This window comes from Bos mutus, chromosome 7, assembly GCF_027580195.1.
Source record: "Bos mutus isolate GX-2022 chromosome 7, NWIPB_WYAK_1.1, whole genome shotgun sequence".
Classification (NCBI taxonomy): Eukaryota; Metazoa; Chordata; class Mammalia; order Artiodactyla; family Bovidae; genus Bos; species Bos mutus.
In genome coordinates this window covers 58852978-58879024 of record NC_091623.1, presented here as the reverse complement: position 1 = coordinate 58879024, position 26047 = coordinate 58852978, and the positions used below count along the sequence as shown (strand labels likewise).

Genomic DNA, 26047 nt, shown 5'->3' with positions numbered 1-26047 from the left:
CTGTGAACCTTCAAGGCTGTGTAACTTTTAGTCACATGACTGCCCTCTCAGAGCCATCATTTCTTTGGTGGTAATCCCTGTCTTAATGACCCCTAGCCTACCATCTATAGCAGGTATTGGCAAAGCATATGGCTTATGCATTGCTGGTGGCTGCTTCTGTGCTAAGAATTACTCAGCTCTGTCATGGTAGCCCCAAAGCTGCCACAAGCCAGCTGTGAGCAAATGGGCAGGTGTCAATAAAACTTTATTTATAAAAACAAGTGGAGGGCCAGATTCAGTCCATGGACTGTAGTCTGCTGGCCCCTGTTCCAAAGCTAGAAAAAATATCTGGGGGCACCCTCCTCTGAGTTTCACCACAAACTTGAGACATCGAGTCAGTAATCCCTCCCTACTCCCCAGTGCTCCATCTCTCTGAGTTTTACACAGGCTATTTCCTTTTCTTAGATATGTTCTCCATCTGTTTTGGCTCATTCCTGTTCAACTTTTAGTCTTCCCCTGATTAAGCTTTCCTGGGAACTGGCACCTTTATTCTGGTGGTCTGAGTGGTGCTCCATGGCCCCTATCACTGCCCTAATCAGCATGCATCATAATTGCCAGGCTACATGGTATCACCCACTTTGGACTGTGAGCTCAGTAGAACAAGATTGGGTCTCATTCCATGGGGCCAGGCCCACAATAATTTGTCATCAGTAAATATTTGTTGACTGTCCTATTCACAGCCAGGAATGACTGAAGCCAGAAGAGTAACTCAGAAGTTTTTCGACCATTATGCCCCACCTACACCTGAGGTACAGGGATGATTTGCCTCTCCCACGGCCCCTGCTTACATTTCACTGTGATCTGGGCCACGGCCTCGATGACGCCCAGGCTGGACATGGCCACGCATGTGTAGTTGGCAGAGTCCTTCACGTCTGTGAGTTCCAGCACGTTCCGGCCCACGGGCATGTCATCCTCGGGCGTCAGGTCCTCGGCCCCCTGCATCCACTTGACGTATGGCATGGGTGAGCCCACGGCCACGCAGGTGATGTTCACGTTGCCACCTGGCATGATCTCGTGGCTCATGGGCAAGATGGAGAACCGTGGTGCCACGCGGCGGACTGGGGGAGTGGGGTGGGTGGGAGATGCGGGGGGAGGGGGGTGGTGGTGGGAGGGAAATGCACAGGGTTGGGGGGGATGGGTAGACGGAATGCAGAGGAGAAAAGAAAGAAAAGCAGGAGGAAAGAAAGAAAGGAAGAAGGAAAGAAAGAAAAAAAGGAAAAAAAAAGTGGAAAACAATTTAAATATAAACAGGGCTGTTTCTTTCCCCCCAGTCAAAAAATTTTTTTTCTTCCAAATGAAAGAAAATAACAACAAAAAAAGAAACAAATTAAAAAAACAAATTCCAACACAAAGAAACCAAAACTTCAAAGGAAGGTAATTTCACAAACAATATATAGAGAGAGGTATCGATATATAATAAAAGAGACATGAAGCATTATTCCATAGCAACAGGGTTTCAGAGACCAAAGTGGCTGGTCCACAGCACAGTTAGAACACAAAAATTTATCAGTGGTTTCTCATCTTTGCTGACAGACGTGGCTTCAGGGAGCAGCCCCTCTGCCGGCTCAGAGGAACTTCAGAAGACTGGGGCTGTGGGGGCCGGGGAGGGGGGATGCTCTGGGAAGGTCACATGGGAGGGGCGAGGGCACAGGAGGTCATGGGAAGAGCTGGGGCAGCAGGCAGAGGGGACCAGGATGTGGGGCCCTCCCATCTCCACTCGCCCTGGTGACCCGGGGTCCCCGCCCACTTCCCCAGGGGGGCCCTCCAGGAAAAGATGAGAAACTCTAATGAAATTTTTGTGGTTTTGGGGGTATAGAAACCCTTCTAAAAGCTTCTGTCGAATCTGACAAGTTTCCATTGATAGATGCAGCTCTCAGAATCACAAACAGCATGCAAAATAGGTTGGTTGGTTGAGAGAGGTTTAAAGAGAAAGAGAGAGAGAGAGAGGAAGAGGCAGAAAGTGGAAGAGAGAGAAGGGTAATGCGAAGAGGCCTGGATCTCAGGGGCCTTTAGTGCACAGTCATGGGGGGAATCAGAGAGAAGAGAAAAAGAGAGAAAACAGGACAGACAGGGAGGGGTAGAGAGAGAAAGGAGGGGGAAGGGGCCCACTTCAATGCTGCATATTAATTCTAGCGGATGTGACCCAATGTGACACGTCACATTGTCACATCACAGCCCTGGCAGAATAATAAGTAGGATATTAATAATAATCAGAATCATAAACGAGGGAATGAACTTGAACGCTGAGAAACAGGGACAGGTCCTGTGCATTTCTTAGTGGGAAAGCGAATGCAGCCTTCTGTCCCAATCTCGCAGACCATGAAGGCAGCAGGATTCATTTCGGGGGGCTCCATTTTCGGAAGCTGGATGGGTTTCTGGGTTGGGTGTGTAGGGGGGGAAGAGGTGGGCACGAATGGGCATCTAAACTGCCAAAGGGCACAGCTGCCCCATGGGAAATGTAGCCCTGTAGGGGAAAGGACTTGGGTCAACTGGTAAACCCTTCTAGCTGGATCAAAGTTATCCCTGGCTTCAGGAAACCACATGGATATGCCCCCAGCTTCGGGCAGGTCAACGAATCTTGTCTCAAACTGTAGGGATGACTGCCTGGAGGCTCAGCAAGGCTAAACAGGACCACAAAGTAACTTTCACATGAAACTGGGGCTCGTGGTGGAGGGGTCTGGCCTGTCCTACAGAGGAGGGGGCTCCAGGGGCAAAGGGAGGCAGCGCTGTTTCCTCTCTCTTGGCATGGTTCTGAGCTGAAAAATCTCAAGCCTTGTTCCCTGAATTCCAGCAGGAGGTGAAGAAGAAGGGGAGCTCTGTGGGGGCGGGAGGGAGGACCAAGAAAGCTGGCAGCCCTTCAGAAAAAGAAGCCCCACGAAAAGTCCAGAGTCACGTTGGAGACAGGATGGAGGAGCTGGAAGGTGTCAGCAGAGGAGCAGAATGGGGGGAGGGGAGACAGAGGGGACCATGCAGACAGACTAGGGAATGAGGGGCGGCGGGGCTAGGGCGCTGAGATGGGGGGCAGCTTTCTGGCAGGGCTGGGAGGAGGGCGGGAGGAGTTGGGAGAATGGGGGGGTCCGGCCAGCCAGCGGACGCGGTCCAGGCCAGCCGCCGGCATCCACAGCGAGGCACGAGTGGGATGCCCAAACGCTGCGTTGTCATGGAAACAGAACACGATGGGGGATGAGCGTGGGGGAGCTAATTAATCAAGGACAGAAAACGGCACTGACGTCCAAAACAAAACCAGGAGAAACAAATGAAAAACCAAAGTGGGGTGGGGGCATAATTCAAAACACAAAACAAAAAAACCCTCTAAAACAAAATACCCAAAAAGCAAGAAGAAAAAAAAAAAAAAACATGGAATGGGTGTGGGGCTGAAAATCGGGGTCTGAAAGGAGGAGGGCTGTGGCTTCCCCGGGAAGGTACCCCCCAACCCTGGCAGAACACAGCATCTGGCCTCCCCACCCAGCACCCAAGGGCCCTGGTAGAGGCTCGAGGTGGCCTCAGAGGTGAGAGCCTCATAGGCAAAAGAACCTTCAGAGCAAAACAACCCAGCCACAGGGAGCCCCACTTCTCAGTGACACTCTCCCTGCTGCTTGTTTAGAGCTGAACAGAGACCACATCAGTCTAATCACACAGTTCAAGGTGCTCCCCTCAAGACCTCAGGAAAACCTGCCCAGGCTGGGGTGGGGGGCTGATGAGGTTGCATAGCCCTGTGGCCTTGGGAAGGGGCCCTCATCCTCTGGGAGCCTCAGTTTCCTCCTCTGTGAAATGGAGGCCATCAGTGATATGCTGAAGTCATTAAGCCGACTGGGGCAGTGCCCAGCACCATAGTAGGTGCTCAGCCTGGGCATGGGGCCAGTGAAGTTCCCTCTGGTCTTCCAGGGTGCTGGAAAGATCAATGAGATGTTTAACATTAAGGAGGTTTCAGGATGAATCAGAGTTGTTTTTTGTTTTTTAAAAAAAGCAATAGGAAGAATATCTGTTGAATCCCTCCCAACTGAGAGACCAATGACCTTGTACCCATTTTGTGGATGAGGCAGTGGAGGCCCAGAGAGGAACTAGGGCTAGCTGGAAGACACAAAGAAAGGAAGTGGTAGGGCCAGAGCTCAAAACCCAGTATGCCTGACCCCCTACCTCCCAGATAAAGTGAGCCTTCTCTTACCATGGTAATTAGCAAGAATTATATAGCCACATGTCCATTCTTGGTTCTTTCACACTTGTGTCCTTACCCTCTGGGGATACCAAAGAGGGCAAAAGTACCTCACCTATATACATCTGTCAACTAAATAATCACCAGTTGAATAATATCCAGCAGCCATCATAATAAATGTCCAGAAGCCATCAGTAAAAGGTTTATACCGAAAGGGATTACTGGAACATTAAAAGGAGTGAAAACTAGCTTTAGGATTTAAAGATTAAATAGGAGCCAGATTTATCCCTGTGTAAAACTCAACATCACACCCCAAAGACCCTGCTCACATCTGATCTTATCTTAAAATACCTTCCTTTAGGAGTGTCATAATTTGGAAGGTACCTCTAACACTTTTCAGAAGTAGACACAAGGCAAACATCTTGAACATGTAAAAGACTTGCCATACAGGGTTGTTAATTATAAGTCAGTTAAGTGTGGGAGGGCATTTATCAACAAATGTAATTTTGGTGCTCACAAATCCCCAGCATGGCCGGCAGCCATCAATTAAACGGATCTGCCAATACGCTGTAAAGGCTGACGCCTAAGACACTTTGCCCACTTGCTTTCTCGCCCACCCCGTTGGTTTCTAAGGGTGTGCTGCAAGAAGAGGGCTGGTGTGCCATGACTTAGGGGAGGACTGTGCCCATGAGCACTAGGTGGCTTAAACCTCCCCCTGTGGGGGGTCCTCACAAGGCCTCTGGGTATCCTCCCAGTCGGCAAGGGCGGGTGGCTGACGCTGTGTTCTGCCCAGTTTGGTGCTGACTCCCACCCACATCATTTTTCCACCCCTGGCTGCAAGCTTGAGGTGCAGGTTAGAGAGTAAGGTGGGCGCGGAACCCACGGGACGGAGTGGCCCCGCGGGACCCCCGCCCCCAATTACCGACCTGAGTGGAGGGTCCAGGCAGGTTATAAGGGGACCACACCAGCCTTGGTCCTCAGCACGCTCCAGCTGGTTCTTGTTTCCAGCTCTTCTCGTCACCGAGTAGCCGGGGGGGTCCCAGTGGGGGGGACCCATGTGGGTGCGGGGATCAGGAGGGTGGGCGGTGGTGGGGGGGTGGCGGGTTGGGGGGATGGGTCGCTTCAAACCCCGATTCACATGGAAAAACAACTCAAAAACCATCAAAGCAACCGGGAGACGACCCCTCCCCCAGGCAGGAAGAGGCAGAAACTCAAAAACCAAAAAAAGTGGGGAGGGGGCGGGAGGCGTGGTTCAGGGGAGAAGGGGATGGGAAGGGGGAGGAGGGGGAAAACTCAAAAGTGAGGTGATCTGATTGAAGCACTAGGTAGGGAACTCAACAGTGTCAGACATCTCAACGAGTCAGCAAGCCGCAGCTCCGAGGGGGTGGGGTGGGGGCGGGGGTATCTGCTGGGCATTTTGGGGTGGGAGAAGCTGCTGGGTGCTCCTCCAGACTCCAAAATGAGGACGGGGAAGGGAGGGGAAGGTGCCAAGAAGTTCTGCAGCCTCCATGGGGTTTACTCAGGCTTAGATTACACCTGTCAGGGGAGGGGGAGGGGCGTCCAAGGCCTAACTCCAAAGCCCCTCCACTGAACCCCAGCCCATGGCCCAGGGAGGGTAGGTACCACTCCATGGCCTGCCCTGTGGTCTTTCTCCCCTTCCCGTGCCATCCTGCCTCCCCTCTCCCACTGCCAGCTCCCTCTGCTGCTCAGATAGTGCAAGGCCTGGAGGGACCTGGCTGGACTCCCGGCCCACAGGCTGACCAGCGGCCTTTTGAGCTGGACATTGTACTGCCCTACAGATACTTTTTTATTGGGTTTTTTTTTTTTTTTGGTACTCTCTGTCTCCCAATTTTTTTTTTTCCAGTTCTAGCAAAAAGGGGCACGGTGTCTTGCCAATTGACTGACTCCCCTTGCCCCCTTGCTGCGGCCACCGGAGACACAGGGCTCTCTGAATGACGAGGTGTAATCTAATGTACCCCCTCACCCCCAAAAAACAGAGGAAACAGCAATGCAAAGGGTGTGAGGCAGGCAGCAGGCGAGAGGTGTCTAGAGCTCAGTGTTCCTGTGGAACGGCCCCGCCCCCGCCCCCATCCACCATGCCCAAACAGAGAAGCAGCCTGCCTCCCCACCCCTGGAGCCCCTCTCCCCTCAGGGTGACAGTGGGATGAGGAGAAGGGCTGGGTTCTGATCTGCCACTGCCTACCACCAAGGTCATGTCAGGGACTTTGGGGGGTGGAGGATGAGGTGGGTGGGCAAGGCCAGGTGTGACCAGCAGGAACTAGGGGAGCTTGCCAACATTCCCCAGTGGTAGTCTTTGTGGAGATACAGGAGGTCATGGGGATGGGTGATTCCAGGCCCAATATCTATCTACTCCTGTCTGGGGGCTGCCAGGGGGGAAAGGGGAACACCTGGAGATCATATCTACCAATTATATGGCTTGGGTGCTGGAGATTTAATTTTAAAAACAATTTGCCCCACAAAATGCCGTGCTGTGAATTGATCTGAAGGGGCCTGGGGATGGGCTGCAGATAAAGGGTTCTGAAGAACACCTGAAAACTGGGGCAATCTAGAGCTCCCTCTGGCATCAGATACTGAGTCCCCATCTTTTAGTTCAGCATTTGAGAACCAGCATTAAATTAGCCCCATCAGGCTCCTTCTAAAATCCTGACAACATCCTAAGTCCCTTGCAGGTAGAAGGTTCTCTCCCGCGTCTCCAGCTCTAGCATCTTCCCGTGTCATCAGGCGGGTGGCACACCGTTTCACTGGGTCCTGTGCACCAGGGTTCAATTATGCTATGTTACTAGACCAAACGGTAAAGACACCATCTTCAGCCACTCATTCACACCTTAAAGGCTGATGATTTTAAAGAAAATCAACAGCCAGGGAGAATGTAATTCTGAGCTACATTTTCCTTAGGGAGGTTCTGTGATTACAGCTGCCAGCTGCATTTTAAAAAATGGACCTAGCTCTGACTTTGGGTCCTTTGAATGTTAGCAACTGACTTCAGGAGAAGGGTAAATCTGAATACTCCACCCCCTGGATCACCCAGGGTCAGTAGAAGCTGGAGATTGTGAACTGAAGGAAGAGCTAGGTTGAAGGTGGGGATTCCTTGCAACTAATTCCCAGGACTGGTTGCTTTGGCAACAGTGTAAACGCTTATAGCTCTCAGGGCAGAACATGCTAGGTGGCTCTTCTCTTCTGCTGAGCTGGTATGTATCTGCAACGGTAGCCTAACACCCAAACTGGGTCACTGGCACTCCCTCCATTTTTTTTTTTTTGTCCCATTCTGACACTCTGGCCACGGAACTTCCTGTGGGAGTGACAGGGAGTAAGAGGAAAGATGTGGATCTGGGGAGACCACTGATCTCATGGGATTGAGGTTGCAGCCAGGAAAAAATGAGACCATGGGCTGAGCTCCGAAAAGCATTAGCAAAACTTGAGCTCTGAGCAAATGAATTAATTTTTGCCCTCCAATTCTTCCCAAAGCAGTTTCCCATAAGGCATCTTATTCAAAAGACGTATCTGTGAAATAATGATGGGGAAACTGAGGCTCCCAAAGGGAAATGACTTGCTCAGACCATTTATTTGAACTCTATTTTCCTATTTTCACAACAATCTCCCTTGTGATTTCTTACATGCCACACACGATACAGGGCACCGGATAGACGAATAGTAATTTTCTCATGGACTCCTCCCAACTATCCTGTGAGCTTGGCATACTGATGCTTCTTCCTATTGTTCAGATGAGGAAATAGGGACTCCAAGCAACCAAGTGACCGGCCCAAGGTCATACAGCCAAGAAGGCGCAGAGGCAGGACTTGAATCTGGGTCTCCTCAAGTCGAAAGTCTGTGCTCTCACCACCAGTCTATACTGCCCCCAAAGTCCAGGTGGTCTTCAGGGACTCTCAGCCACCTCTCAGTTTCAATTCACTGGGACCCAGCTTTCATAAAGGAGCTGAGAGACCTCTTTCCTACATCTTTTGGAGAGTTCTGCCTGGCAGCTCTTACTCTGGATTCAAAAGGAGACAGGAAAAATAAATCCCCTATTATTGTATCTAAAATCTTCTTGCCAACTCGGCCCTGAACTTAATCACTGGGAGTTTAGAGAAGGCAGGTGAGGGGCAAGTGAGAGGAAAAGGTTACCCCAAACAGGCTAGTCTCAGCTCTCAAATGTCATTTATGTTGGGTAGTCAGCTGGGAGCCAGTGGCTATAAATCTAAATAGATATTTTATAGGGGGCAGGTTTTCTATTTGGGGTTAGAATGGGGCTCTCAAAGGCTTGCCTGTCCTCAGGGAGGGAAGAGGAGACGGGAGCGAGCGTCTCCAAAGGTTTTAAAAGTGAGAGAAACAGACAGACAGAAGGAGAGCTGAGAGAGAGAGAGAGAGGCAGAGGGAGAGCTGGGGAGGCAGAGAGAGGGAGGGAGGGGCTGTGCCCAAAGTTCCCCAGGGTTTTCTCCAGAATTCCACAGTTCTGATGCGTAGGTACTCAGAAAGTGACCATGCTGCATTGCTGGACAAAAGATGCCTGTGACTAGGCTGGGAGTCTGGGAGGTGGTGGGGGAAGCAGCCAGCATCACCTATGAGGCGGAGGCATAGCACTAGGGCAGAACGACTGGACAAGTAGTTGGCCAAAGTCTATCATACTGCATTTTCCGATGGGTGGATCCATATCGGTACCCAGTCAGGACACAGAAAGTCATCACAACAGCTATCATTCTGAGCACTGACTATGTGCCAAGCATGCATCATTTTGGGAGGATGGTCCATTTATAGGTGGCTACTTCTCATATTTAGACATGTTGCTCTACTGAACAAGAACTCAACATGCCAGCTGTCCATTCAGCTGTGCTTCCAATGCCTGTTTCTGGGTTGTCTGGGAAGGTGGGAGGTGGTCTCATGCTGAGGCAGAAGGAAGGGAATGTGCCTGCTTAAGCTCCCTTCAAACATGGCCATCCTGAAGAACAGAGGCATCAGCTCTGGATAAGAGAGGTAGCTGGCCAGTCAGGTCAGACAAACTGGGCTTCTCTCCTCACACATCTCACCCAAGCTCTGACCTCCCACCATCTGTCTAAGCCACCTCCTTTGTGCTCTTGAGCCCAGGTGGTCACTTTCTGCCCCAGCATCCCAGCTGTGGGACCCCGTCCGCCCTCCTGGATGGTAGTTGGGACAGGAACACTGGCTTTTAAATCACAATGCGTTTGGAGAACAACCACACAACAGCTCAGCCCAAGAAATCGAAACCCAAGAGCACGGAAACACAAGACAGACCCAAAGACCAAACGCTTTGATGGGGGAAGGAGCAGGGTAAAGGGGCTGGGAGGGGGAAAAAAAAACGAACTGATCGGTTTTTTCCCCCAAAACGAAACCAAAAATTAATAACTAAATAAAAAGAAGAAAGAAAGAAAAAAAAAACAAACGAAGGAAACCAAAGGAGAAAAACAGAACGGAAGACGAGAAACACTCCAACAGAAGGCGTTGGGAATTCACCAAACCGAATCGACAAGAGTGGCATGCAGAGAAATTTTTACATTCTCCCAGCATGCATCAGGCCCAAGTTACCATGACGACGAGGAGTGCAAAAAACTTAGCAACAACATTACCAAAGGATGCATATAGGCGACCACAATGCAAGCATCGCATGTGTGCGGCCGGCCCTAGGCCGGGCTGGGCGCGGCTGAGATTTTCGTGTCTTTCTGGGTTTTTTTTTTTTTGCTCTCGCTTGGCAGTTTTTTGTTTTGTTTTGTTGGCTTTCAGCTCATTATTCGCATTCTGTCATTTTTTAAGTTCATTTTTCTATCATTTTCTGTGTGCATGTCTGCGTGTGTCCGTGTTCCTGTCTGTGTGTGTTTCGTGTGTGTGTGTGTGTGTGTGTGTGTGTGACTTTCAGAATGTAAAAATGTGGGTAAAGAAAGTAAAAAAGAAAAAAACACACCAACCTTCTCGAAGCTCTGAGGGATGTAAAGGGGGTTTGATGCAGAACACAATGACATGGGGAGAAGAGAAAAAATAGGGGAGATACAGAGAGTAAAAAGAGGACTTCCCAAGGCTAAAAGCTGCAATAGTTTGTTGAATTTTTTCTTTAAACCAAAAAAAAAAATTAAAATTAAAAAACAAAAAGAACAGCAACGACCTTTTCGTCTTTCCTTGACATACACGATCTACATTTGCCTTCCACGATTTTTTTTTAATTCAATTTTGGAGCGTCTGAGGCCCAGGCAAAGGATGGGAGGCCGGACCCCCTAAAGAAAGGACCATCCCTCCAGGGGGCGGGGCACTGAGGACACAGAAGGCTGGCCCCCCTCCCTGGGTGCACCCTGCTTAGAGGGCCCGCCCCCACCCTGCCCCACACTGTCCTCCTTGAGCCCTGCCAGACTTACAAACCCCATTCCCAGGTGTTTGCAGAGAAATAAAGCAGGTTAGACGAAGACCAGTCAACTGGAGTCATGGACGCGCTATAACTCACCAGAGGTGCCATGGCAGCAGACCGGAGGTGTGGCCCCTGCCCACCCACGCCCCCAGGTCCCCAGCCCCGCCCCCCACGCCTCCTCCTCCTCAGAGGCGAGCTGCAGAACCCAAGGGCGGCCAAGGTGCTGCTTCAGGGCTGGTGGGGGCTGTGTCTGGTAGGGGGGGAACTGAGGACCTGAGGGTCTCCCACTAAGGGAGGAGCTGCATGACCTCCCAGGTGGAGAACGGTCAGGGGCCTGGTGTGTCAAATCGGGGAAGGGAGGTCCAAAGAAGGGTGGTTTGGGATCAAGGATATGGAGCCACTCGGGGGCAGCCCCGGGGGATGAACTGGACCCCATTTCCTGGCAGGTGGAAGCTGTTTCCACCACAGATCTGACCAGAAACAGCCACGGGGACATAGGAGATGGAGGAGGCGGCAAATGAATATTTCCGAAAGGACGGAAGAGAACCAACCCAGAGATGAGATGGGGTCCCACAGAGGCATCTAGGAGCAGGGGTAGCACCCCCACTTGGCACCTTCGAGGAGACACCAAGGGGCTACTCCCAGGCCCTCCTTGGATTGGGGGTGGTGGTGCCGGGGCAAGGACCCCCGCGCTTCCAGGTGTGACCAAGTGGGAAACCGACAAGCCTCAGCCCAAACCCTGGGACACCTGCCTACAGGAATCCTCCTCTGAGGGTGACTGGGAGAGCACCAGGCTCTGGGGACAACTGAGGCTGTGGGGCCGGCAGGGGCAGCCTTGAAGACTCCTCCCCAACTCTCAGACTGAGGGCGCTGGAGGGCGGGGCGGTGAAGCGGGTACGAGGCCACGAGTCTGGAGAAGCGAAGCGAGCACACAGCAAGGGAAGCACCGCACGACACACCACAGAAGCTGACTCGAATGGGCGGGCGGGTGGGCAGGGTGGGGCAGAGGCCTGCAGGCTCCCCCGGCCCTGTAGGCCCACCAGAGACCCCCTCCTTCCGGCCCCGCCCCATCCCCTCCTGTTGCCCCCACCCCAACGTCCTGCAGCTCGAGGGACAGCAGTCACCAGGCACGGGGGTGGGGGAATTGAAGCTGCCCCTATTTTACAGGCAAGGAAACTGAGGTCCAGAGAGGGACACCGCCTCGCCCAAGGTCCCGCAGCCACCACCCGGGGTGGGCCTGCCTGCTGGGGTCTGCAGGGGGCAGGGGAGCCCGGAGGCTGTGAGCCCGAGAAGGAAGGGGACCGGTGGGGGCGGGGGGCCCTACCTCGCACGTAGAGGTTGGCGGGTGAGGAGTAACGCACGCCGGCGCTGTTGGTGGCCACGCACTCATACTTGCCCTGGTCGGTCTCCTCGCTGCTCTCAATCTGCAGGGCTCCTGTGGGAAAAGGGGACAAGGCCTGGCCCATCAGGGGGGTCCCTGGCTTGGGGGAATGGCGGGAGGGCTGTCCCAGAGTTCCGTCCAGCCTGTCTCTTGGTTGGGCTGGGCCAGAGAGGCAGACAGAAAAGTTGAGTCACCCTAGAAGCCCCCACTGGGTCAGGGCCTCCCTGGCTGCCTGCCTTTCCCCACCCCAATTCTGGCCCATCCTGAACACACCGCATGCCTGGCCAATCCTCCACCCTCAGCTGGGACCTTGTGAATGACTGCCACGTTGAAGGACAAAGCTGGGGCATGGGGGGAATATGTGCCAACTGAGGTGCATTTAGGAAAGTGCCAAATGATGCTTGCCAGGGGGAGGTGGAGGGCAGGTTGGCGGTCCCAATCCACAGCAGCTGCTCCAAAGCCCCTGACACTGAAGGGGTCACCTCCAGTGATGTACCAAGCCTGGGAGGAAGTTTGGGGGAGAATGGATACATGTATATGTATATGGGTGAGTCCCTTTGCTGTCCACCTGGAACCATCACAACACTGTTAATCTGCTATACTCCAGTACAAAATAAAATTAAAAAAAAACAAAAACAAAAAAAACCAAGGTGCCAATTCAGGGAGCTGGTGGTCGCTTGTTCGTTTCAACCAGTGTGTAAGTGAATGCGGTCTGGGTTCTTCAAGTATGTTTGGAATCACAGGCCTCGAAGCCCACGGTGCTTGTAAATGGAGACAGGGTTGTATTTCTTCAAGGGTGCTTAGATTTCAGAACTGGGTTACCCTCTCCATGAGAGCAAAAGCAAAGGATGCTGAGAGTGGTATACTGAGCTGGCCAAAAAGTTCGATTGGACTTTTTCCATACAATGTAACAGAAAAACCGGAGCGAACTTTTTGGCCAATGCAATACATCAAGTAAGTTTGAAATCAAAGAGCTGGATCCAAGCTTTCTGTACTTGAAACGAATTGAAGAATGAATTTCCCCAGACTTACAGTCATCTACATCAATCAGTCTGAATTCATGGACCTGTTTCAAAACCATGGGTCTAGATTCAGGATCCACAAGTGAATGAGTTTTCTAAGTGTATTTGCAATCATAGACGGAGACCCAAGTCCACGGTGCTCAGAGGTTAATGGGGAGAATTTTCAAGTGTTTGAAATCGGAAGTCTAAAGGAAAACCTCTAATCTGCACAAATAAAGTTGAGGCTGAAATGCCTCCAATGTGTTTGAAATCATAAAACAAGATTAAAGAATTTGTTGGTCATGAGTCAATAAAGAATTTGAAGAAGTGGTCAATTTTCTTAAGCAGATTTTTTAAAGTTTTTTTTAAAAAATGTGGACCATTTTTAAAGTCTTTATTGAATTTGTTACAATATTGTTTCTGTTTTAGTTTTTTGGCCATGAGGCATGTGGGATCATAGCTCCCCAACCAGGGATCAGACCTGTACCCCTTGCACTGGAAGGTGAAGTCTTAACCACTGGACCAACAGAGAAGCTCCATCTTAAGCATATTTAAAATCACAGGCCCAAATAAAGGGGCTTGGTGCCCACAAGTAAATGAAACCAGGGCAGACTACCTCTTTCAATATGTCTGAAGTCACAGGTCCAGATGGAAGACTTCACTTCCCATGAACATGTGAAAAATGAATGAATCTTCTTAACAGTGTTTGAAAGCACAAGGCCATGGACACTACAGTGTTCACAAGTAAATGAAAATGTGGCCAAGATTTCCCTGAAGTTATCTGAAACCACAGGTCTGGGAGAAATCTTCATTTTCGCAAGTAAGTGAAGTCCAGCAAACATCTCTAAGTATGTTTGAAATCATGGGCCTTGATCAAATACTTCATCACCCATGAACCAATAAAAATGAGGCAGAGATTTCCACAGTATGTTTGAAACCAAAGGCCTGGACCCAAGTTTTCATTTTCATAAGTTAATTAAACTGACTATCTGTAAGTTTGTTAGAATCACAGGCCTGGACCCTGTAACTTGTTGCTTATGAGTAACATGAAGATGAGGGAATACCTTCAATATCAATCACAGCTGGTTGTTTTTGGTTTTTTAAACTTTTTTCTTTTCTTTTTCTGATCACAGGTTTTGATTAGAGTCCCTGGCACCAGGAATCCAAAAATCCAGTGCGTGGTCCCAAATAAACACCCCTTCTCAGCTTTGTTTGTGGTTGTCCCACACAAGTGGGGGGAACCCACAGATGGGGAAGTTCTCTCTAGGGGCTGTGGATTAGGGTTCTGTCCCTATGTAACACTTCCTACCAATCTCAAGGCTCCAGGGAAGCAGGCAGGCAGATACCACTATGGGGACCCAGAGAGGGCATGGAACCTGCTCCAGGTCACACAGCAACTCATGGCAAAGTCAGGACCAGACTCAGACCCTTCCCTAGGGCTCCCACCCAGGCCTGTTCTAGTCTAACTTTGGGGCAGCTCCGTGGGGCTGCCTTTGAGACTCTCTGCTCCCTCAGAGAGTTGGACCCCCACACCCATACCACATCACCCAGATCTAAGCTCCACAGCTGGAAGGCCCTCCTCTGCACACCCATTGTACAGATGTGAAAACCAAGGCTAGAGATGGATGAGGGCTGCATCCAGAGCAGTCTTCAGCGCTCTGGGTGGGCATGGGAGGCACTGCACCTTCCGGAGGACATAACACCCTGTGGCCAGGTGACCTGAGGGGCCAACATGGCCACACTCAGCCCCCAGCCACAGACGGTGACACAGACACAGAGACTGTATGGACACTGGGCAGGGTGAGGAGGAGACATGTGGAGGGGGGCCTGGGGCAGCCCCCTGTGGAGCCTGGGGGCTGGGCGGGCAGTGAGAGAGACCGTGAGTGGGTGGGTGGGGAGGAAAGAGCCTCTTACCTCGGATCGGAGTGCTTTCTGTAAGGGAAGCAGAGAGAGTCAGGTGAATGTCAGAAGGCAGTCCTGGGGGGCCGCGGGGCCCCAGGGAGGCGGGGCCGGGCCACCAGCCAGGCCTGTCCACTTGGCCCCCAGGGCTGGGAGGGGGCTAAGGTAGGCAGCCCTGGGTCTATGGACCCTGCAGGCCCTGTCCAGGAAGACGAGGCAAGGCTCCCAGGAGGAGGATGGGCACTGAAGGCTTGCCAATCAGGAGGGCTTCCCACAGAAGGCGGGAATCTCTTGGGGAAGGAGGGGCTGAGTCTAGAAGCCCCTGTGGACTGGCCAGAGGGGCGTGGCTCTGCCTCAGGGAGGTACCTGGCCTGGCCTGGCCTGGCACTGTCGGCTGCCTTCCTTCTGGGCCGAGGGCGGAAGGTCCATGACCTCCCCTCCTAGATTCCTTCTCGGGAGGGACAAGGAACAACGGGGGGTGGGGGGGGCGGGTCGGGAATCTTGTTAGAGATAGGGTGGAGAGAAGGGTTAGTGCCCCAGGACTGGGCATTAATTAAGCAAAGGGAAGATGTTACAGACAGGCCAAGTAGGAGGGGCAGGGGAGGGTGGTGAAAGGGGATGGAGGGAAGGAGGAGGGCCTTGCAGCATCTCTAATTTCCAAAAGGAAAAGAGGAAAAGGACTGTGCGTCTCTATGGATTCTGGGGGCTGGGACCGCTCAGGAAACCAGACATGGTAGCCCCTGGTTAGAATTCTGCATCCTCAGGAGTGATATGGGCCCCCCTCTCTCTGTGCTGATGACAGCTGATAACCCCCAATGCCACAGCAGAGAAAACACACCTCTCTCCATCTGGCCCCAGTCTATTTTGCAGAGGGGCAAACTGAGGCCCACAAGTTCCAAGAATTGTCCCGCCATGAGTCAGAGGCAGGGGCGGGCCTTGAACCCAGCTCTTCGGCCTCCCAGGCTGGGGCCCTTCTAGAACTTTTAGGAGGGTCCTATATTATCTCTTAGAAAATCCCCAGTCTAATGGGGCCACTCCCCCTCTTCATACAGAGGAAGGAGGCGAGAGGAGGGGGAAGGGGAATTTGCCAGAGGCTGTACTGTGGAGAGGAGAAATTCGGGTCAGTGGGAATCTAGGTCAGCTCCTGCTCGGGCTGTTTCACTAAGACTATGGTGACAGAACCCAGAGAGGGAAGGACAGAACTTCCCAAGATGGCCATAATAGCCCATGGTCACTATATTGAGAGGAAGACCACACACGGAGAAAGGGTATTAAAGGCTGTTTTGCCTTCTGCTCCGAGGAGGATGAGAAGTTACTACTGTGGGTCAGTATTGGTCATTCTCACCTTAGTAAGAATTAGCCCAGCAGTTGGATTCAGGGGCTTCAGGTTGGATGCTTGGAAAAGAGAACAAGATGCACCCAGTAGTAGCCCAGACGGAACATTCCCCCTCCATCTAGCCCCTAAATTTCTGTACCTTCATATTTTCTAGCAGCGTCAAGGCCCAGGCTGGCAAGGGGGATGGGGGTGGGTATGTTACGTATGAAGCTCCAGTGAGTCCCCTGTGGTCTTGTCCTTCTTTCCTCTTTTCCTTTTAGGCTCTTCTCTCTGCAGCCCCCTGGTGCCCAGATGGGGAGGGCCAGTGGCCGGGGGGTGGGGGTGGGGGTGGGGAGACGTTAGTAGACATGCCACGTGGAGTGGGTCAGTTACCGTCACGGTGGCCGTTAGTCTGAGGGGAGGAGGTGGGGTAGGGGACACAGAGGGGGGCGTTAGTTGTTGACATGGTGAAGAAATTAAACTTACCAAAGGTTTCTGAACGTTTACAACAGAGGGACAAGAAAAGAGAACAGGAACGTTAACGGGTGGTTATACAGAAGCCTGTATCCTCTGGGGATGGGAGGGGATGTTGTAATAATAATTAGATTGATTACAATGTTTTTTTTTTGGCTGCGCCACGTGGCTTGTGGGATCTCAGTTTCCCGACCGGGGATCAAACTTGCATCCCCTGCAGTAGAAGCTCAGAGTCTTAACCACTGGACCACCGGGCAAGCCCCTTGATGATGATTTTTAAAGCAGCTGATGTTCACTGAGCTCCTGGTAGGGCCAAGCAGCCTGTCAGGGGCCCCAGACAGTGACGCTAGGGAGTAGGCACATTTCATGAGGACACTGAGACCCGGAGAGGAGGACCTGCCCAGGTGACCGGGCACCTGGGTCCACACTCAATCATGTCATTATATTGGTGTGACAATGGTGGAAACCAGCAGAGAAGCAACTGGGTTCCCAAGGCTGCCACCACTCCTCCAGCTGAACCCCGCAAGCTGCAAATATCCTCAGACAGGTTGGCACCGGGAAAGCTACATCTCTCCCAGGGTGAGGTCCACGTCTCTCGAGGGAAGAAATTTTGGGCTTAACATCTGCCCCTTTTGAGGTTTTGGGTCTTTGCTGGGGGGAGCAGAAAGTAGGAAATGGGCAAGCGGGACTCCTCGGAAGACGAGGCTGGGCAGTGAGTGGCGGGGGAGGTTCGCTGAGAATGATGGAGAGGCTTTCAGGCAAGACTGGCTGCAGGGTGGGGGCCCTCAGAGAAGAGGGAAAGGGAAAAAGGGGGTACACCCACACATGTCTTCAGAATGGACCAAAGCACGCAGGAGTGCCCGTGCACATGTGTGCATACACAAGGACCAGCCTGAGACATGCACGTGAGAGGGGCTGTCACGCAGACACACGTGTGGCTGAGATGCACGCGGACAAATTTTGCTCTGGCAGGGGGAGGGCAACCTGTGTGCCGATGGTATGGCCTACATGTTAAGTCGGGACATGTGGGGAGCCTGGACACACACACACAGAGGTTCGTGAAGCAGTGTGACAACAGACACAACGCACACAGAGCTCCCCAGACAGGTGGGCTCACAGGCGGGGCGTGGGGCTGCTGTGCTGAGACACAAATGTGGAAGTGCCTAGCCCCAAGGTGGCCCAGGCCCTGTGCTCCGTCCCAAGGCCCCCTTAGCCTGGGTGGACCAACTAGTGCCCCATCACATCCTTACTGCCTGTCTTAGAGATGCTGTCTCTCTGCAGCCCTCTGTGGCTCCCCATTACACTCCCTGTCTATGCCCTTATCTCCTCTGCAGATGCTCACTGCTTCAGCACTGGAAACACTCTCTAGCCTTTGCTTTATGCTCGCCTCTGCTCCTACCTGTCTGGACCTCACTATATCCTCACAGGACACGTCCACTGTTTCAGCTCAGAACACACTCTTCCCCTGCCGGCTTCCATGGCTCCCCAGTACCTCGACCGTGCCGTTATACAGCCAGTGCTCAGATGCTGAAGATGGCCTTCCTTCAACACCCTCCACAGCTCCCCATCACCTCTGCCTGTCTGTCCCCCACTGTGTCCCCAGTGCAGGGGCACAGGAGATACCTATCCTCCTCTGGCTTTCCACCACCTGCAACTCTCTGTACCCCATTAGGACCCCATTGCCTGGGTACTGGGGACACTCTGCCCCCACGGTCTCAGCAGCCCCCATCACTGTGCATATCTGAGTCAGCTATGGCTCCACTCAGGCACTGAAGAACTTGCCATAGCTCCCCATCACCCCGTCAGTCTCCACCTTATTACATCCCCACTGATTCGGCTCCAAAGACACCCTCTCTCCCCTCCGAGGCTGCAGATGAGCGCTGCCTTTCTGTATTCCTTCAGATCCCTGGGGCGCGGGCCCTGAGATGCTGCCCTCCCCCTGCCATCCTCCTGGCCCCCTGCGCTCACCCGATCGCAGCTGCTTGATGCGCCCATTGCTGGCACTGGGGTCCACGGGCAGGAAGTCCTTGAACCAGGTGATCTCAGGGTCCGGGTTACCACTGGCAGCACAGAGCATCGTGGCCGTCCGCGTCCGCTCCACCACCTTCAGCTGGGGACCCATGTCGATGTTGGGGAAACCGGGGGGCAGCTGGTCCTCTGGGGCGGCGGGGGTGGGTGATGGGGAAAACAGCAGAGATACAATTATTGCACAGCTGTCCCTCCAGGGTGGGGCTTGGGGATGGGCCCTGGAGACAGCCCTTGCCTGGATGGGTAATCTCCTGTAGCCTGTTTCCTCCTCTGTCTGTGGGCAACTGTGGTAACTGCTGGGAGGGCATCAGGCTAGACCAGTGTCTCTGATCGGGGCCAATCCTGCCCCCAGGGGACACTGGGCCACGTCTGGGGATGTCCATGGTTGTCACTCTCGGCATCAAGTGGGTGGGGGCCAGGGATGCTGCTCCACCCCTCACAGTGCCCAGAACGGCCCTGATGTCAACAGTGCTGAAGTTACAGAGCCCTTGGGTTACATCACAGCAGCCCGAGGGAGCTTTTCGAAATGGAAACAGGGCCACACCACCCTGTGTCGCCCGCCCTGCTGTAGTCTCCTCCACCCTCCAGAAGAACCCAGGCTCCTTGCCTGGCACTGGCCCCCAGTGGCCTTGGCAGCCCCATCTCGGGCCAGCCTCACTCTTCTCACTCTCTCCATCCAGCCACACCAGTGACCTTGGTCCCCCAAAGTCATCAGGCCCCCTCCAGCATCACCTTGGGCAAAACTCGCAGTCACAAGTTATAAACACCCTGGGAAATCCCCCGATGGACGAGAGGTTAAGGCTCTGCACTTCCACTGCAAGGGGTATGGGTTCCATCACTGATCGGGGAACTAAGATCCCACGTGCTCATGGTGTGGTCAAAAACTAATAATAAAAAGTAAAACCCTCCCGTACTCTAGAAAATCCAAACATCGAATTCCATAGATCACAACGCATCTGTGTCTCTGCCGTGTCCTTACCACCCCATGTAGGTCCTGGCACACAGTAAGTGCTCAATAAATGAGCGAATGACTCAGCCTCAGTTACTCCCAATCTGTGAGAGGCATGCCTCCTGGCCTCGGTCTCCCTATTCACTGGTTAGCCTCCAGATGGAGGTGGTGGGGGGGGGGGGAAATACCTCTCCCTGGAGACTTGGTCCCCGTGTTCTAGTGATGGGTAAGAATGTGGTTCTCTTGGTACATACACACCACTACATATAAAACAGGTAACGAATAAGGACCTACTGGATCGTACAGGGAACTCTACTCAGTACTCTATAATGGCCTATATGGGGAAAGAATCTGAAGAAGAGTAGATACGTGTATTTGTATAACAGATTCACTTTGCTGGTTTCTGGCATGCGTGCGTATTTAGTCATGTCTGACTCTCTGCAACCCTATGGACTGTAGCCCACCAGGCTCTTCCATTCATGGGATTCTCCAGCCAAGAACACTGGAATGGGTTGCCATGCCCTCCTCCAGGGATCTTCCTGACCCAGGGATTGAACCTGTGCCTTCTGTGTTGGCAGGAGAATTCTTTACTGCTGTGCCACCTGAAACTAACACAACCAAGGTGACAAGCCGGGTGGCCTCCGTTCGTGTAACCTGCATGTCGCGCCATGGGCTCCGCGGCCTGACTCAGCTGGAGTTGGCACCAGGGAGGGGGGATGCGGCTTCAGGGCCTCCTGGCAGGTCCTGCCCCCTCCTGTACACTTTGCCTTCCCCCTTTCAGCACCTGGACTTCTGGTTCCTTTTGTTCTGACCCCTAATACCGCAGCTCCAGTCTGGCCTCACATCCACAATAGACAAAGGGTTCCCTGGGGTGGGGCATACCGCCTCAGCAACAGTTAAAACACCCACCATCCCCTTGTTATGGGCTGAAATGCACCCCACCCGCATTCACACGTTGAAACCCTATGAATAGGCTGGATGGCATCACCGACTCAAGGGACATGAGTTTGAGCAAGCTCCAGGAGTTGGTGAAGGACAGGGAAGCCTGGCATGCTGCAGTCCACGGGGCTGCCAACAGTCAGATACCACTTAGCGACTGAACAACAATTCATAGGTTGAAACCCTAACCCCCGGGACCTCAGAATTAGACTATATTTAGAGATAAGGAGTTTACAGAGATCATTAAGTCAAAGGCAGTACTAGTGCGACCCTAATCCAACAGGATTGGTGTCCCCCTAAGAAGAGGAGATTAAACCAGGCACACACAGAGCAGAGATCATACACAGATGGAGGAGAAGATGGCTGTCTTTGAGCCAAGGAAAGAGGCCTCAGAAGGAACCAACCCTGCCGACACCTTGATCTTGGACCTCCAGCCTCCAGGACTGTGAACAAAAACATGTGAAGTAAGCCACCCAGATGGTGGTACTTCGTTAGAGCAGCCCTAGCAAACTAACACAGTCCCCATCCCACCCCAATGAACAAGTGATACAGTGACAAGTGACAAGAAAGTGACTGCATACAGGGCTGATGAGACAGAAGACACAGGCCTGCTTGTCTGGGGCAGGAAGAAATGTGTGTTGGTCCCGTGGAACCAGGGGTGGGGGTGACTTGGCATCACCCACCTGAGACCCCTAAGCCTGTACACCAAGGAGGAAGGCAGAGGTATTCCCAAGGTGCCAATACTAACAGCAAAAGGCTGGCGACAATCTAAATGTCTGTCAACAGACCCTCATTATACACAGGCCAGGCCATCCACAGGGCAGGTCCCCCAAACAGCAGAAGGAATCACCTTACAGATTCAGAACAAAGTCCAAGATGCACTGCTAACTGGACAAAGTGAAAGATGTGTAGACCAAGGATTGAAAACTACGACCCTTGAGCCAAGTCCGGCCCCCTGCTTATTTTTGTTGATAAAGTTTTATTGGCACACAGCCACACCCACTGGTTTCCTCATCATCCCCAGCAGCTGGCCCGAACTGAGAAGTTGCAACAAAGACTTTCTGGCCTGCAGGGTAAAAAATATTTACTCTCTGGCATTTTACAGGAGAAGCTTGCCACTTCCTGGTATAGACAAAGCTGCTATTTGCGTAAAAAGGAAATAACACTCATTTATTTGATTACAGATGCCCAAGAGGGAAACAAGGTATGGCGGGGCTATTGGGGGATGGACAGAGGACTGGGGAAGAGGTAGGCAAGAAGACACCATGTGGGGAGAGAATAGAGACCCAAGTACTTGGAGGGTGCAGGAAGCCAGGACCGGGTGAGGGAGAGGTGGGCAGGGACACTATCACCCCATGTCCGCAGTTAAACAACAGAGCTGTGGTTCCCGTCCAGGCAGGAGTCACTTCATAGAGGAAAACAGCGTGAGTCCCAAAACCTGAGCACTAAGTATGTACCAGGCAATGTTAGGTAATTTCCTGTATCCGCCTCTGAGAAGGGATCCATTTCACAGAGGGGAAAGCTGAGGTTCAAACACTGGGCACACCTGCCCTGAGTCATACAGTCCAGTTTCAGCAAGACTGGAATTCGAACCCAAGCTGGGCTAAATCTGGAGGAAGCTGGATGGAGCCAATGACTGCAGAACCCCCAAGCCGGGCCTGGACTTGTCGGGTCAAAGCGGCTGGATCCTGGCTGAGCTGTTTCACACCCAGTTCGTTCTTCCTGGGCCCGGAGGCCTGGACCACCTCACTGCATGATCCTGATTGGCTACTGATGACGTCACTGGAGGGTCGGGCCAAGATAACCAGGCCTCAAGTCTAGGTGCTCAAAGCTGGCCTAGACATGCTGGAGGCTGGGGCTGCCAGGGTCCCTCTGTGCTGACGTTTCCTGTGTGTGTGCACAAGGGTGTGCATGTGTGCTCACCCACACCCCACGTGTGTCCACATGTGAGCACTTCCTGGGTGCGTGCAGCCCCGCGGGGGAGGGGCGTGCGTTGTGGGCGGCAGCCAGCCAGGGTGGGGGGGTAGGCTGCGGCCGCCTGACGTTACCAAGAGCTCCTAATTAAACAAAAATGTTCATCGAGTACCACATTGTGCTGGATTCCTCGGAGTTTAATTAAAACAACAGCGTGAGAGGCGTGCGCAGCGTCCACAATCAGATGGCAGCGAGGGAAGAGAGGTGGGGGGGAGGGCTGGGCCCAGCAGCCTGGACCTTCCCGCTCAGCTGGCGGGTCCCTGGGGCTCAAAGGAGACAGGGGGACAGGCGCTCCGGGTCAAACGCTCTGGGCTGAGCGCCCAGCCCAAGCACCACGTCTGTTGAGGCGGCCTGAGAACAGAGAGATGCTGAGGGCCGAGATGGGGGGCAGGGAGCGGAGATGTGTCTTTCCCAGACTCCCAGAGACTGGGCAGTTAATAGATTCACAGCGTGTCCTTTTAACTCTCTGAGCGCTTACAATGGAGGCTGGCACGCGGGGCGGGGGGCGGAGGGGTGGGGGACGGGGGGCGGGTGGTGTGTGTACAGCGGGAGCCAGGCTGTGCCCGGGGAAAGGTCAGGGCAAAAATATCTGCTGGGAAGAGGCGGGGCGGACTGGGGCAGGCGGACTCCTCCCCTCCCCTCCCCCTTCCTCCATCCCCTAGCAGGACCAGCTCCAGGCCCCACACACAATGAAACTATGGGGCCCCTTGTTCGAAAATTACTAGGAATTTCCAGGCGGTAACAGACGAGGGCGGGCACACATCAGGGTCTGGGATCAAGTGGCCCTGTGGCCAATATGACGGCTCCTCCCAGGGCTCCAAGCTGCCAGAGAGGACACTGGGTGACTCCCAACCTGGGAGCCACATGGGGGGACCACCTGCCCCCTAATGGCTGGCAGTGACTTGTACTTTTTTTTCTTTGGGCCACGTGGCATACCAGGATCTTAGTTCCCTGACCAGGAATCGAACCTGTGTCCCCTACAGCTGAAGTGCAAAGTCTTAACCACTAGACTGCCAGGGAAGTCCCGGGTGGCTTTTTCTTAGAGATCAGAGAGGGTCAGAGTGGCGCTGCAGCTGACAGGCAGAACCCACCCCACAGCTGCACAATGGCTGATGGCAGCTGTCCTGTCACAATCAGAAGAACAACAATGATGGCAATAATATCAGATAGGTAGCACCAACCAAATGCTTGTTCCCCACACAGCACCGTTAGTGCCGGACTTGTTTTGTCCACTTCCGTGGTTTGTGTAACAATCCCTTGTGGTGAACATCATTATTATTCCACTTTGGAGGTGAGGGAACTGCAGCTCAGAGAGGTTCATTAACTTGCCCAAGGTCACAAAGCTACAGAATGGCAGTGCCAGGATGTGAACTCAAGTTGCAGGCCCCTAGGTTAAATTAATCACCTTGCAAGGGAGAAGGCAGTTGGGAGCAGCTGGTGGGCAGATGGGAGGCGGGTTTGCAGTAAGACTGTCTGAATGATGCTGTATTACAATAAGGAAGCCATTTCCTGGTGCCCCAGCCTATGGAGGCCAGCAGGCAGTCCACAGGAAGGATCCATGGGAATGTGTGGGAAGGTGTGGTTAGCTGCTTCTGCCTAGCCAGCTATTTCTCCTTTGTTTCTTTGGGGAGACCACCCCTTATTCACTCTGTCTACATGGGCTGACCCACCCTTGACTTCAGGGAAAACTCTGCCAATCAGAGTATTTCTTCTTCCAACCACAGTGACAAGCTCAGGGATGGTCATCTGACCCAAGGTGGGTCAATGAACAGTCCTGAGTCACTTAGTCCTCTCTTCCGTGTACAGGCCCCAGAGTCTGGAGCTAATGGGGAGATATCACTGAGAATACAGCTGATAGGGAAGAGAACACCCAGAGTCTGAAGATAAACCCTGGAACATGGTATGAGTTCCTGGATCCAGCTGAACCTGAAGCTGTTATAATCCACAAACATTTTAATTACATGAACAAATGAATTCTCCGTTTCAGTTGGATGCACCTTTTGTGCCAGTCTCTTAACAGGCTGCTCTTCTTTTCTGCAAAGGCTCAATAAATTCCTACCAGAAGGCTCTAAGACCCAGTGGTATTATGGGCTAAAAAAAGGAGATCAAAGTCCCCCACAAGTGAAAATCCAAAGCAAGACTTTCACGGATCCCTTTGGTATCTGTCCCCAAAACCAGGCCCCAGGGCCTCCTCCACACACCCTGGGGAGCCCGATACCTCGGAGGACAGTGAGCTTGGCGTGGACGGTGATCTCCCCGACTGAGTTCTGGGCCACACACTCATACACATTCTCGTCTCGGGGTGTCCGGAGTGGCTGGATCCTCAGTACGGCCCCTGCACTCCCATCGAACTCGATCGTCTGTCGTGGGGAGGGGAGAGAGGTCAGGGTGAGGCTGGAGTCCCAGGGGTGATCAGGAGAGGAGCTGGGGGCTATACACAGGTGTGTGTACAGGCCCTGTATAGATACTGAAGGCAGAAAACTGGGTCTGTACGAGTAAAGGGTATTGTGTGTACATGGGTTCGTGACACACACACGTAAGTCTGGGGACAGGCATGCAAAATGTGGAAACGTGTATGTCTGACCGTGGACATGGGCACAGGGTTGCAAATTCCCTTCTGTGAGATAAAGGTTCAGAGAGGCAGGGCACTGCTTGAGGACACACAGCACACAGGTGGCAGAACAAGCGAGCCTGGCAGAGCCCTCACGGAGCACGTGTCTCCCTGTACCTGCCAGGGAGGTGGTGGATGAAGAGAAGGGTCCCAGATGGAGAGGGAGCCAGCTCCACGTAGGAATGTTCCTGGGACGGCTTCCATGGCTGAGCGGCCATGGCCCCATGGCGGGGGTGGGGTGGGGTCGGGGGGCTGGCCCTGGGCTGTCTCCCCTCCCTTCCCTGGCCACTCACCTCAAAGCGCTGTGAATTGACCTTCTTGCCCTTCTTGTTCCAGGTCACCCGAGGCTTGGGGTCGCCCGTGGCCTGACACACAAAGGAGGCCACGCCCCCTGACACACCGATCTGGTCCTTCGGTTCTTTGATGAACCTGGGGGGCTCTGGGGAGAGAAGAGGAAAAGGGGCTCTGGTGGGCCTGGGCATGTGACCAGGACCCCATGGGGCCAGGTAAACGTGCCCTCCAGTGCGCCTGGCCACAGAGGTACCACGTGGGCCCGACAGGAGGGCTGGAGAGGACGAAGGAGAAATGGTGGCACTGCTCACCCTCCATGGGTACCCCGGGCCTGCCCAGCACCCCACCTCCCCGCTATGGATACAAGAGCCACACACACACACACATGGACACAGCCTCATTGTGGGCACACCCACTCAGATGTAGTGCCACAAAGGAAAGTGGGAGGGGAGACCCCTGAGAATCTAGGGTCCCCAAATTCAGCCCTCAGTAGTGACCAGCCAAACCCTGGAGGGTCCTTGGTCCTAACATGGCTTGGGAAGAGATAGCTTGGCCTAATCCCCCGATGGTACAGGTGGGGAAACTGAGGCACTGAACAGGGAGGCGGGGGGTGACCAAGGGACCCG

General features: G+C 53.2%; 1 protein-coding gene across 1 annotated transcript in view; it reads right to left on the bottom strand.

The window, feature by feature from the left end:
- Positions 1-26047, bottom strand: part of PTPRS (protein tyrosine phosphatase receptor type S) — a 74057-nt gene that overhangs the window by 33053 nt on the left and 14957 nt on the right. Inside the window, exons 3-7 of the mRNA XM_070373875.1 lie at positions 25424-25569; positions 24738-24879; positions 18598-18786; positions 11884-11994; positions 828-1097 (exon numbers count right to left, since the gene is read on the bottom strand). Coding sequence (XP_070229976.1) covers positions 828-1097; positions 11884-11994; positions 18598-18786; positions 24738-24879; positions 25424-25569 — 858 coding nt within the window. The remainder of the gene's footprint in view (positions 1-827; positions 1098-11883; positions 11995-18597; positions 18787-24737; positions 24880-25423; positions 25570-26047) is intronic.